Below are 13,365 nucleotides of genomic sequence, written 5' to 3'. Positions count from 1 at the left end.
TCCCCGTGTCGGCGTGGGTTTCCTCCTGGTGCTCCGGTTTCCTCTCGCAAGTCCTGAAAGACGTGCTGTTGGGTGAATTGGACATTCTGAATTCTCCCTCTGTGTACCCGAACAGGCGCCGGAATGTGGTGACTAGGGGCTTTTCGCAGTAACTTAATTGCAGCGTTAAGGTAAGAGCCTACTTGTGACAATAAAGATTCTTATTATTCTCTCTCTCTCTCCATTTTTGATGTGGAGATGCCGGCGTTGGACTGGGGTGGGCACAGGAAGAAGACTCTCAGCACCAGGTTGAAGTCCAATAGGTTTATTTGAAATGGCAAGGTTTCGGAATGCTGCTCCGCATCTAGTGAAGTGGAGGCAGGTTCAGAAACACCGGTTGGGCAGCACGGTGGCACAAGTGATTAGCACTGTGGCTTCACAGCGCCAAGGTCCCTGGTTCGATTCCCTGCTGGGTCACGGTCTGTGCGGAGTCTGCATGTTCTCCCTATGTCTGTGTGGGTTTCCTCCGGGTGCTTCTTTTTCCTGCCACAGTCCAAAGATGTGCGGGTGAGGTGGATTGGTCATGATAAATTGCCCTTAGTGATCAAAAAAGGTGAGGAGGGGTTATTGGGTTACGGGGATAGGGTGGAAGTGAGGGCTTAAGTGGGTTGGTGCAGACTCGATGGGCCGAATGGCCTAGTTCAGCACTGTGTGTTCTATGTTCACCTGAAGGAGCAGCGCTCCAAAAGCTTGTGATTTCAAATAAACCTTTATTTTTTTCCAATTCATTTATTTATTTTTAAGATAAATTTAGAGTACCCAATTCATTATTTCCAAATTAAGGGGCAATTTATTGTGCTCAATCCACCTACCCTGCACATCTTTGGGTTGTGAGGGTGTGACCCACACAGACACGGGGAGAAAGTGCAAACCACACGGTCAGTGACCCAGAGCCGAGATCGAACCTGGGAACGCAGCGCAGTGAGGCAGACGTGCTAACCACTGTGCCACCGTGCTGCCCCGCACACCACTAATAAGGGAGGTGTAATAAGTGCACAGAGGCAGAAGTCCCTTCATCAGAATTCCTTATATTTTTTTATTTAAAATTTTTTTTTAGTGTATCCAATTCATTTTTTCCAATTAAGGGGGAATGTAGCATGGCCAATCCACCTACCCTGCACATCTTTGGGTTGTGGGGGCGAAACCCACTCAAACACAGGGTGAATGTGCAAACTCCACACGGAGAGTGACCCAGAGCCGGGATCGAACCTGGGTCCTCGGCGCCTTGAGGTAACAGGGCTAACCCACTGTCCAGAGAATCCCTTTTATTAACACAACCATTGGAATTGTGAGACTAGCTAAGATGAAAAAGGAAGCATACATAAGATCTAGGCGACTTAAAACTGATGAAGCTTGGAGGCATATCGGGAAAGTAGGACAAATCTAGGGGGCAGCACGGTGGCCTAGTGGTTAGCACAACCGCTTCACGGCGCTGAGGTCCCAGGTTCAATCCCGGCTCTGGGTCACTGTCCGTGTGGAGTTTGCACATTCTCCCCGTGTCTGCGTGGGTTTCGCCCCCACAACCCAAAAATGTGCAGAGTAGGTGGATTGGCCACGCTAAATTGCCCCTTAATTGGAAAAAATAATTGGGTAATCTAAATTAAAACAAAAAAAGAAAAAAGTAGGACAAATCTCAAACACGAAATAAAGAGGGCTAAAAGGGGTCATAAAATATCTTTGGCTAACAGGGTTAAGGAAAATCCCAAAGCCTTTTATTCGTATATAAGGAGCAAGAGGGTAACTAGGGAAAGGATTGGCCCACTCAAAGACAAAAGAGGGAATTTATGCTTGGAGTTAGAGGAAATGGGTGAGATTCTTAATGAGTATTTTGCATCGGTATTCACCAAGGAGAGGGACATGACGGATGTTGAGGCTGGGGATGGATGTGTAAATACTCCAGGTCAAGTCGGCATAAGGAAGGGGGAAGTTTTGGGTATTCTAAAAGGTAATAAGGTGGACAAGTCCCCAGGTCCGGATGGGATCAATCCCAGGTTGCTGAGAGAAGCGAGGGACGAAATAGCTGGGGCCTTAACAGATATCTTTGCAGCATAGTGGTGTTCCACAGGGATCCGTGCTCGGGCCACTGTTGTTTGTGATATACATAAATGATCTGGAGGAAGGTATAGGTGGTCTGATTAGCAAGTTTGCAGATGATACTAAGATTGGTGGAGTTGCAGATAGCGAGGAGGACTGTCCGAGAATACAGCAAAATATAGATAGATTGGAGAGTTGGGCAGAGAAATGGCAGATGGAGTTCAATCCAGGCAAATGCGAGGTGATGCATTTTGGAAGATCTCATTCAAGAGCAGACTATACGGTCAATGGAAGAGTCCTGGGGAAAATTGATGTCCAGAGAGATCTGGGAGTTCAGGTCCATTGTATCCTGAAGGTGGCAACGTAGGTCATAGAGTGGACAAGAATGCATACAGCATGCTTGCCTTCATTGGACGGGGTATTGAGTACAAGAGTTGGCAGGGCATGTTACAGTTGTATATGACTTTGGTTAGGCCACATTTGGAATACTGCGTGCAGTTCTGGTCGCCACATTACCAGAAAGATGTGGATGCTTTAGAGAGGGTGCAGAGGAGGTTCACCAGGATGTTGCCTGGTATGGAGGGTGCTAGCTATGAAGAAAGGTTGAGTAGATTAGGATTGTTTTCATTGGAAAGATGGAGGTTGAGGGGGTACCTGATTGAGGTCTACAAAACTATGAGAGGTATGGACAGGGTGGATAGCAACAAGCTTTTTCCAAGAGTGGGGGCGTCAATTACAAGGGGTCGTGATTTCAAGGTGAGAGGGGCAAAGTTTAAGGGAGCTGTGCGTGGAAAGTTTTTTACGCAGAGGGTGGTGGGTGCCTGGAACGCTTTGCCAGCGGAGGTGGTAGAGGCGGACACGATAGCATAATTTAAGATGCATCTGGACAGATATATGAACGGGCGGGGAACAGAGGGAAGTAGATCCTTGGAAAATAGGCGACAGATTTAGATAAAGGATCTGGATCGGTGCAGGCTGGGAGGGCCGAAGGGCCTGTTCCTGTGCTGTAATTTTCTTTGTTCTTTTAACAGCAGTACAACCATGTGTGTTCAGCTTGCTATCGACACTGGGAGTGCAGAGGATCTGACACTCCCGGTTATATACAGAGAAGAGGTACCTTGATTGGGCCACTAATCAGGGAACTCGTATTCCAATTGGCCAATCTCAAAGATCAGTTTCACAACACAGTAGCTTTTAGTTTTAGTTTGTTATATTGATTTGATTTGATTTGATCTTGCATATGGCCATACATTACATTTATTTTAAAAAATCTTTTAGGATCTTTCTATTATCTCACACCTTCCATTGTGTAAGGTGTTGCGGACTGTCCTCTTCATTCAGGGGAAAATCAAGATCCCATTACATTACTGTTTACATTAATAATAATAATAATAATAATAATAATCTTTATTGTCACAAGTAGGCTTACATTAACATTGCAATGAAGTTACTGTGAAAATCCCCTTGTCACCACACTCTGGTGCCTGTTCGGGTTCACGGAGGGAGAATTCAGAATGTCCAATTCACCTAACAGCATGTATTTCGGGACTTGTGGGAGGAGACCGGAACACCCGGAGGAAACCCACACAGACACGGGAAGAATGTGCAGATTCCGCACAGACAGTGACCCAAGCTGGGAATCGAACCTGGGATCCAGGAGCTGTGAAGCAACAGTGCTAACCACTATGCTACCGTGCTGCACCTTACAGTGCAAGTAATTGTGTTTTACTTGTATTTTTATTTACATTCATGGCCTAATTTCCCTTGAACTGAGTGGTTTGCGCAGAGGGAATTTTTAAAAGTCATTACTGTAGATCTGGAGTCACATGTAGGCCAGACCAAGTAAAGACTGCAAATCTCCTTCCCCAAAGGACATTAGTGAACTAGTTGGGTTTTTGCAACAATCTACAATAGTTTCATGGTTATTGTTAGAATTCAGATTTCCCCACCTGCCCTGGTGGGATTCAAAGGCGGGTCTCCAGAGCATTACCCTGGTTCTCTGGATTACTAGTCCAGTGACAATATCACTACGTCACTGCCTCCCCTTGTACAGAGTTTTCGTGCTCCAAAGATAGGTGGACCACATTGGAAATCTGTGATGTTTTTGAAAACTCTTCTTGGAGAGCAACTGAACGAACCGTAGAATTTCTACAGGAGGAGGCCGTTCGGCCCATCGAGTCTGCACCGAGCCTCTGAAAGAGCACCCTACTTAGGCCCACTGCCCCACCTTATCTCTGCAACCACACCTAACCTACACATCTTTGGACACTAAAGGGAAATTTAACATGGCTAAGCCACTGTACCTGAACATCTTTGGACTGTGGGAAGAATCTGGAACACCCGGAGGAACCCCACGCAGATATGGGGAGAAAGTGCAAACTCCACACAGACATCCACCCAAGGCTGGAACTGAACCCTGGACCCTGGCGCGGTGAGGCAGCAGTGGTAACCACTGTGCCACCGTGCTGCGCGTATATTTTTTTCAGATAGCTCTTCCGTACAAAGTGGCAAATGTACTCCTACTAACAAAGGTACTCCTACTAACAAGTCCTCACTTTCTGCGAGGCTGACTGATCAATGGGCAGTACTGGGTTATCGAGGCTGACGTGCGAGGCATTGTGAGTGTTGCTTTGAAATAGGAACTTCAATGTTAAATAACCAACACCACAAAACAGATGACGTAGTCATTTATCACATTGCCATCTGTGAAATTAGGGACGTACAAATTGCCTGCTTTGTTTGGCTGCTCAATCCCAAAAGCACTTTAGAAACAGGTGATTAGGGGCAACACTGTGGCACAGTGGTTAGCATTGCTGCATACGGCACTGAGGACCTGAGTTCAAATCCCGGCCCTGGGTCACTGTCCGTGTGGAGTTTGCACATTCTCCCCGTGTCTGTGTGGGTTTCACCCCCACAACCCAAAGATGTGCAGGATAGGCGGATTGGCCACGCTAAATTGCCCCTCAATTGGAAAAAATAATTGGGTACACTAAATTCATTAAAAAAAAGAAACCGGTGATTGGCAGTGAAGGACTTTGGAAATGTAACATGTCTTCTTGGAAAAAAGTATTTTAACTTGATTCTCATCTCTCTCACACGCAGAAACGAATACTGGATGGAAGCCTTGGTTTTGCTGCTGGGGTGAGTGTATAATGACAACCACTTTCTTGACAGGAATGATGTGACCAAAGGCTGTCTTTTAAATTCAATCTTTTGCATGAGTAGCAGTTCATTGCTGCATCCATTTTAAAAAATAGTGCTGAGAGCGAGGTCGGGAGAACAAGAATATTCTGAAAAATCATTCTTTTGAAATGCTGAAATGTTCGTCTCGAAGACTGGATCAGATGCGATTTAGTATGAACTGCAGAATGGAACAGACAAAAAGGTGTCAGCTCCTCAGAGAGGAAGAAGGGCTAGGCTGGTGGGAATGGAGGGCACATGCTGATAGAAACAAATTGAAACTCAGTGAAATTAATTTATTTTAAGATGTACTTGAAGGATGTAGGAAGCAGGCAATGTTACATTTCTGTCCTCACCCAGGCGAAGCATGTCATTGATGAGAAATGCATATATTTATTTCATTCGGAGACTGGACATTCTGGGTTCTATGTCGGGCAGGGAAATGCAGAGAAGCCTCTCTCTGCTTTACCTGCAACTATCCACCTTTAATTGTGCCAGTGGAAGCGAAATGGGTACAAAGCATTAGAAGGACATGTCATTGTAATTAAATGACACAGAGTGGGTGAAGATTTATGGGGAGCGCACCGAATGGCCTAGATTTGCTTCTGTGTTGTAAATTCATCGTAATCTGTGCAACATTTGCTTTGCCAATTATTGTTGAGGCCTCTATGATCAAATCTGTCACTTAATACCAGATTACGACATGTTTAATGCTGCGGATTTCCCAGGAATGGGTTTGAGATTGTCCAGATTATTTAAGGGTGGACCAATAAAACCGATAGGAAGAGGAATCTTGCAGTGCTTCTGAGTATGAAATGATAGTGTATCACCCCTCTACATAAATCATTAGGAAGAATGGTTTTAAATTTTGGACATGTTTTGGCATTGTGTGATTTCTGCAACGCTTTATAATTCAATTTGATGCCTCGTTCTCCCCCAGAAAAGTGCATTTGACTGTCTGATATCTTTTCTTCTTTAAACCTTCCCTGAATGCACTCATAGGAATTCTTCAACAGTCTCTGTGTAATTTACAGCATCCCTGACTACAGCTATTCAAATTCCAACATTCTCCAGGGGAAGGTCTGATCCTTTTTCAAGTTATTGGGCATGATTTTCGAACAGGCAGTTAAAGATAAGTAGATCATTTGCTCTTGTTTGACCCCCTCCCCATGAGGCATGCTCTCCTTTTGATGAGTATTGTTCCATTTGAAAGGCAGCGTGTTTATTTTTCCTTTGCTGCTTCTCCCCCTGCATTGGCAGGATTTCTTCGGGAATAGTGTTTGACTCGAACAATTGATAGGAATGTTTCAAAATTTAGGATATGGAAGTTTGAATTTCAAATACAAGATCTGGTATAAACGGTCACAGTTGAATGCGGGCACTTTGCTACAAGCTACACTGTCCCTGAGGTCGACCACATCTGCATAGCCGACAGTTCTCAGCACCGTACCTTAAGATATTTTAGCCATGGAAGGGGTGCTTCTGATTTGCCATTGCAGTTCATCATCTGAATCCTACCAACGTTTTTATGAATGTGGTTAACAATGTAATAATTTTTTAAAAAATAAATAAATTTAGTGTACCCAATTATTTTTTCCAATTAAGGGGCAATTTAGAGTGGCCAATCTACCTATCCTGCACATCTTTGGGTTGTGGGGGTGAAACCCACGCAGACACGGGGAGAATGTGCAAATTCCACACGGACAGTGACCCAGGGCCGGGATTCGAACCCGGGTCCTCAGCGCTGCAGGCAGCAATGCTAACCACTGCACCACCGTGCTGCCCAACAATGTGATAATGACCAAATAATTTTTTTAAAGCAATTGTTGATTGAGGAATAGAAATTGTCAAGGACACCAGGATAACTCCCCTACTCTTCCTTGAATAGCGCCTTGGGACCTTTTACATTCCACCCCCACCTCCCGCCCGAAGAGGCAGGTGGGATCTTGGTGTAAGGTCTCATCTGAAAAATAGCACCCTTGACAGTGCAGCACTGCAGTGGAGTGTCATCTCTGATCTTTGGTGCTCAGGCCAGGAATGGGACTTGAACCCAGAAACTTGTGATGCGGAGTTGAGAGTGCTACTACTCATTGAACCACAGTGGACACCGATTCACCAGAATATAACCAGGTCTTCTCGGATTAGACAACGAAGAGGGATTACATAAACTAGGTTCATATTCGACCATAAGACATACAAGTAGAATCAGGCCATTCGGCCCGTCGAGTCTGCTCCCCCATTCAATCCTGGCTGATATGTTTCTCATCCCCATTCTCCTGTCTTCTCCCCACAACCCCTGATTCCCTTATTAAGCAAGAACCTATCTATCTCTGTCTTAAAGACGCTCAGTGATTTGGCTTCCATTGCCTTCTGAAAATGAAAATCGCTTATTGTCACGAGTAGGCTTCAATGAAGTTACTGTGAAAAGCCCCTAGTCGCCACATTCCGGCGCCTGTCCGGGGAGGCTGCGGCAAAGAGTTCCAAAGATTCACCACCCTCTGGCTGAAGAATTTCCTCCTCGTCTCAGTTTTATAGGATTGTCCCTTCAGTCTGAGGCAGTGGCCTCGAATTCTAGGTTTTCCTAATAGTGCAAACATCCTCCCCACGTCCACTCTATCTAAGCCTCTCAGTATCCTGTAAGTTTCAATAAGATCCCCCCTCATCCTTCTAAACTCCCAACGAGTACAGACCCAGAGTCTTCAATCGCTCCTCATACGACAATGCTCTTCATTCCAGGGATCATTCTTGTGAGACCTGTGTGCTCTATCCACCTCTGGGGCCTTGTCCAGCACTCCCTACGCTACCAGCCCCACCAGCATCCCCGAGACGGATCTCATAGCACTCGGGCCTTCCACATCTTTAGGCAGGCCGACGACACGCAGGTTCTGCCTTCTAGTTCTGTTCTTCCGCTCCTCTACCTTTTCTCTTAATGACTGGCAAAGGTCCCCCAGGAGCCCCAACTCTGCTCCAATGCCACTACCCGATCACTGTGATCAGACATTGCCCTCTCTGTAACACGATCTGCGACCCCTGCGCCTCCAAGCACTTCTCGATCTCTTCATCAAACCTGTCAGGGGTGCAGCCGGTTCTTCGATGGCTTTCGATCGGTCGAAAGCTACACTTTCCCGTCAAAGTTCTTCTGTTTCTGGGTAAAAAGAGCCCAGATTCAAGCCTTCGAAGCAGCGCTGCCCCTGTGTGTGACCACTCACTCCATGGCCACCACCAGAAGTCCCCTTATTGCTTTTTTAGATGTCCTCTGCTCGCTTTTAAAAGCCTTCTCTTGTCAGCCACGGATGCCTCATCCTCCCCTTAACATGTTTCCGACACCGTGGGATGAATTTTTGTTGTACCCCCTGAATAACCCCCAAAACCTCCTGCCATTGCTGTTCCGCTGCCTTCCCTGCTAGGCTCCCCTTCGAGTCAACCCTGGCCTGCTCCTCCCTCATCTCTTTGTAGTTACCTTTACTCAATTGTAATACCGTGACGTTTGATTCTAGCTTCTCCCTCAACTGCAGGGTAATTCTATTATATTGTGGACACTGTCTCCTGAGAGTGGAACACCTTAAGTTCCCCAATCAAGTCTGGCTCATTACATAATACTAAATCCAGAATTTCCTGTTCCCTAAGGGACTCTACTACAAGCTGCTCCAAAAAACCACCTTGTAGACATGCCGCAAATTCCTTTCTTGGGATCCGATACCAACCTGATTTTCCCAGTCACCTCCAGATTGATGTCCCCCCAGATTATTGGAACATGGACTATAGAAGGTGAAAGATACTGGTGGAGTGGGACAGTTTGAGGTGCGGAGCTCGGAGGAAAATGTGTTGGCCATATCATTTTGAAGTCCACTGTTAAGTTGTTTTCCTAAGTATTAATCATTTGACCCCCCAGGCATCAGTAGAATTATGCTTTTTAAGTGAAAAATGAGTGCTGGACGCCCAGTGGTGGCCTTGGAGTGTGTGGTCGCACACAGGGCAGCACTGGCTCCAAGGTGTTGGTTTGGGCACTTTATACCCGTTAATGGTGTAGTTCCAGCAGAAAAGGGGTGCAGAAGGTGTAGGAGAAGAGGTTCTGCCCCAAGATTGGCATGTCTACTGGCTACCAGACCCGGTAGAAGACATTTAAAGACCTGGCGAAGGAGTTGGAGACCTGGGGTGCAGCACCAATTCTGAGAATGGCGAAGGGGAGGGGTCGTTGTCGGTGGAAAAGCCCCAGGTGGAGCAGCCAATGAGCTTCATCAAGGAGCAATTTCACTAGCAAAGGAAGAAGCTGCACGATGACTGGTCAAAGATGATGGAGGGGGCGGTGGCACCTCTGCAAAGGTCTCTGGACTGGGCCACAAAGGAGGTTTTGGCAAAGAGGAAGAGGTTGCAAGGGCAGTTTGATAGATTGACGGCGGGCAAGGCGATGGGGCAGCTATGGACGACGAGGGGGGTGCAATATGAGTACAGAGAAAAGGTGAGCCACATGTTGGCCCACCAGCTGCGGCGGCCGGTGGTGTCAAGGGAAATTCTAAGGGTGCGGGCAGAGAATGGGGAGATGGTTTTGGAGCCGATGACGTGTTGAAGTCTGCGAAGAAGATGTCATAGTTTCAACATGTCATCGATGAAGACAAACGTCTTGCCAAGGTCACCCCACACCCCCACTACTTGCCTTCAAACAACCGCGCAACCTCAAACAAACCCTTGTTTGCAGCAAACTATCAGCCTTCAGAACAGCGACCACACAACCCTGCCATGGTAATCTCTGCATGACGTGCCAGGTCATTGACATGGCTACCACCATTACACGTGAGAACACCACCCACCAGGTACGTTGCACATACTCGTGCAACTCGGCCTACGTTGTCTACCTCATAGGCTGCAGGAAAGGATGTCCCGAAGCATGGTATATTGGCGAGACATGCAAACACTGCGATAACGGATGAACGGACGAACTGGCGACAATCGCCAGGCAGGAATGTTCCCTTCCAGCCGGGCAACACTTCAGCAGTCAAGGGTATTCAGCCTCTGATCCTACCAACTGTCCTGGCTTGAGACAATTCACACCTCTTTAACCTGTGATTATCCCTCTCTCCAGTTGCTACGTTTGGACCTGTAAAGACTTAATTACCCGCACAGACTCGCATTCATAGGATCGTCTTTCATATTACAATTTGTCCATATTTATATATTTCTGGAACCTACCTCTTCACTCACCTGAGGAAGGAGCTGTGCTCCGAAAGCTAGTGATTCAAAAGAAACCTGTTGGACTTTAACCTGGTGTTGTAAGACTTCTTACTGTGCCCACCCCAGTCCAATGCCGGCAGCTCCACATCGTGTTAATGTAAGTCTAATTGTGACAGTAATAAAGATTATTATTATTCTAAATATTATTATTATGGGTGTGTGAAGTGTGGGAGGGAGCCGGCGAATCATGCGCACATGTTCTGGGGTTGCGAGAAGCTGGAGAGATACTGGGAAGCGGTGTTTGGGACGATATCTAAGATTGTGGGGATGGAGGTCAAGCCAGACCCAATGGTGACGATTTTTGGGGGAATGGAGGTGCCGGAGCTTCTGGAGAGGAAGGAGTCCGATGTTGTGCCCTCCGTCTCTCTAATTGCCCGGCGAATGATCCTGTTAAACTGGTGATCGGATACACTGCCGGGGGTGGCGGCCTGGCTGGGGGATTTGTACGACTTTCTCTGGTTGGAGAAGCATTTTTATTAATGTGTGGGATGCAGGTGTTGTTGACGAGGCCTGCATTTATTGCCTATCACTAATTGCCACTGGGAAGGTGATGGTGAGATGCCGTCTTGAGCCGCTGCAGTCCATGTTTTAGCTCACCAGGCTAAATCGCTGGCTTTTAAAGCAGACCAAGCAGGCCAGCAGCACGGTTCGATTCCCGTACAAGCCTCCCCGGACAGGCGCCGGAATGTGGCGACTAGGGGCTTTTCACAGTATCTTCATTGAAGCCTACTCGTGACAATAAGCGATTTTCATTTTTTTTCATTTCATGTGATGTATGTCCAGCCACAGGGCCATTCGAGAAGGAGTTCCAAGAATCTCGGTTGGGCCTCACTTGGAATATAGTGTTCAGTTCCCGTTGCCACACTACCAAGAGGCTTTGGAGAGGGAACAGAAGAGGTTTACCAGGATGGTGCCTGGTATGGAGGACATTAGCTATGAGGAGAGATTGGATAAACTCGATCTGTTCTCACTGGAAAGACGAAGGTTGAGGGGCGATCTGACAGAAGTCTACAGGGGCATGGACAGAGTGGATAGTCGTAAACTGTTTCTCACGGTGGAAGAGTCATTACTAGGGAACATAGATTTAACGTGCAAGGGGTAAAGTTTAGAAAAGATGTGTGAGGGGTGTTTTTTACACAGAAAGTAGTGGGTGCCTGGAACCTACTGACAGATCAGGCGGTGGAAGCAGGCACATAGTAATATTTAAAAGACGTCTTGATAAATACATGAATAGAGGGATACGGACTCAGGAAATGTAGAAAATTTTAGGTTAGAGGGGTAGCATGGTCGGGGCAGGCTTGGAGGACCGAAGGGCCTGCTCCTCTCCTGTACTTTTCTTTGTTCTTTGTTTCAACTCGGGGATGATGAAGAATTTGTGACCTATTTCCAAGTCTGACCATGTTGTTCCAGGCGGGTGAAGCCTCCAGTTTTTCTGTGAAATGAACTGCTTATTATTTTTCCAAAGATGCAAAGTCAAAATGTGAATGATTCAGGCATGATGTACACTAATGATTGTTGGTGTAGGAGACATTGTGGGAAGAATCCCACAAAGACATCGTTTTTTTTTCTCAATTTAATAAATGTTTTTTTTTCCCTTTTTGTTTGAACTTTTTTGAAAGAATAGCAAACTCATGCAGTTTTAGTGTTTGGAGAATTTAATGGCACAATGAAGAAATGAAGGGAAAAGGATAGTCGGAACCAGAAATGGGCCATCCGTAACCAGGATTGTCGAGGAAATGTTTTCACCGGTTCTGCACAAGTCTCTCAATGCATGCTGGGAGGACCATGTTCAGTTCTGCTGCCTTTTACCCAGGAAATGCAATAAAGGCGTACATCGCCCATACACGAGTCACATCGAGTGACGTGACTTCCTTTTAGGGCAAGTGTGTTGTGAATATGAGTAGAAAACCAATATCTTCCCACATACAGATAGATGCCTGTCCATATTTTTTAATGTCGTGCTCTGAATCCATATGTTCATATGGTGTCAACTCGACCTGCCATCGTTAAAGGTTTCTGCACATATATTCCCAGGTCTCTTGCTCCTGCACCTCCTTTACAAATTGTACTATTTGGTGAATTGGCTCCTTATTCCCTCCGTTAACCTTCTCCTCATTGTTTACAATTCCATGTTTCTGCATCATCTGCAAACATTGAAATTATGCATTCTATATCCAAGTCATTTATTTTTTATATAGTATTTATTAATTAATATATACATATATTACAAGTAATACTGACTGCCGGGGAACACCATAAATAGTTCTATCTGAAAAATAACCTTTCAGCACTGCGCTCTGCTATATTTTTCTTAACCAGATTCATATCCACGTTGCAGATGATATTTTAATCACCTAGGCAGTAATTTTACTTGGGCGTATTACTTGGTATTTTGTGAAATGCCTTTTGAAAGTCCACCCTTATCACAGCAACCAGATGACGCTTATCACCCCTTTTCCATTGCTGTGTGAGAAGAGAACATTCTCTTCTGATACAGTCAAGCCGTTTCTCTCTCTCTCTTCTTCTCTCCAATCCCCCCCTCCCCCCAGTTCAAAGTTCAAGATGAAAAACTTTGACATGTCTCATTTGTTTTTCCAGCGTTCCTTCCTCTTTTTTTAAAAAAGTGCAACATTGTAATTCCAGTCCTCTGGCACTGCACTCGTATATCTGAGAAATTAGAAGACCGTGGCCTGACCTTTGGCAGTTTCAACACTCCCTTCCCTTTTCTACCATGGGACCAATACTGACCTGTGTAGCTGACATTAGTCAGCCCTAAGACTGAAGTGTCTCTTTGAGGAGGGGCATTCGTTCCTCATCCCCAACAACTTTCTGATAATCAGATGAAAATATGGAGTCAGGTTTCATTTTCACTGAATAAATGAA

The 13,365-nt window shown here is 45.9% G+C and overlaps 1 protein-coding gene across 3 annotated transcripts in view; it reads left to right on the top strand.

Annotated features, from left to right (window-relative positions):
• Nucleotides 1–13,365, top strand: part of LOC119953648 (zinc transporter ZIP11-like) — a 762,231-nt gene that overhangs the window by 8,770 nt on the left and 740,096 nt on the right. For 2 of the 3 annotated variants that reach the window (XM_038778122.1, XM_038778121.1), the window contains exon 2: nucleotides 5,176–5,214. The exons of the other annotated variant lie outside the window; for it this stretch is intronic. In XM_038778122.1, the coding sequence (XP_038634050.1) occupies nucleotides 5,176–5,214 (39 nt within the window). The remainder of the gene's footprint in view (nucleotides 1–5,175; nucleotides 5,215–13,365) is intronic. 3 annotated transcript variants of the gene reach the window in all.

The sequence above is a fragment of the Scyliorhinus canicula genome, chromosome 18 (assembly GCF_902713615.1).
Source record: "Scyliorhinus canicula chromosome 18, sScyCan1.1, whole genome shotgun sequence".
In the NCBI taxonomy this organism is placed as follows: domain Eukaryota; kingdom Metazoa; phylum Chordata; class Chondrichthyes; order Carcharhiniformes; family Scyliorhinidae; genus Scyliorhinus; species Scyliorhinus canicula.
This window is presented reverse-complemented; position numbering and strand designations above follow the sequence as displayed.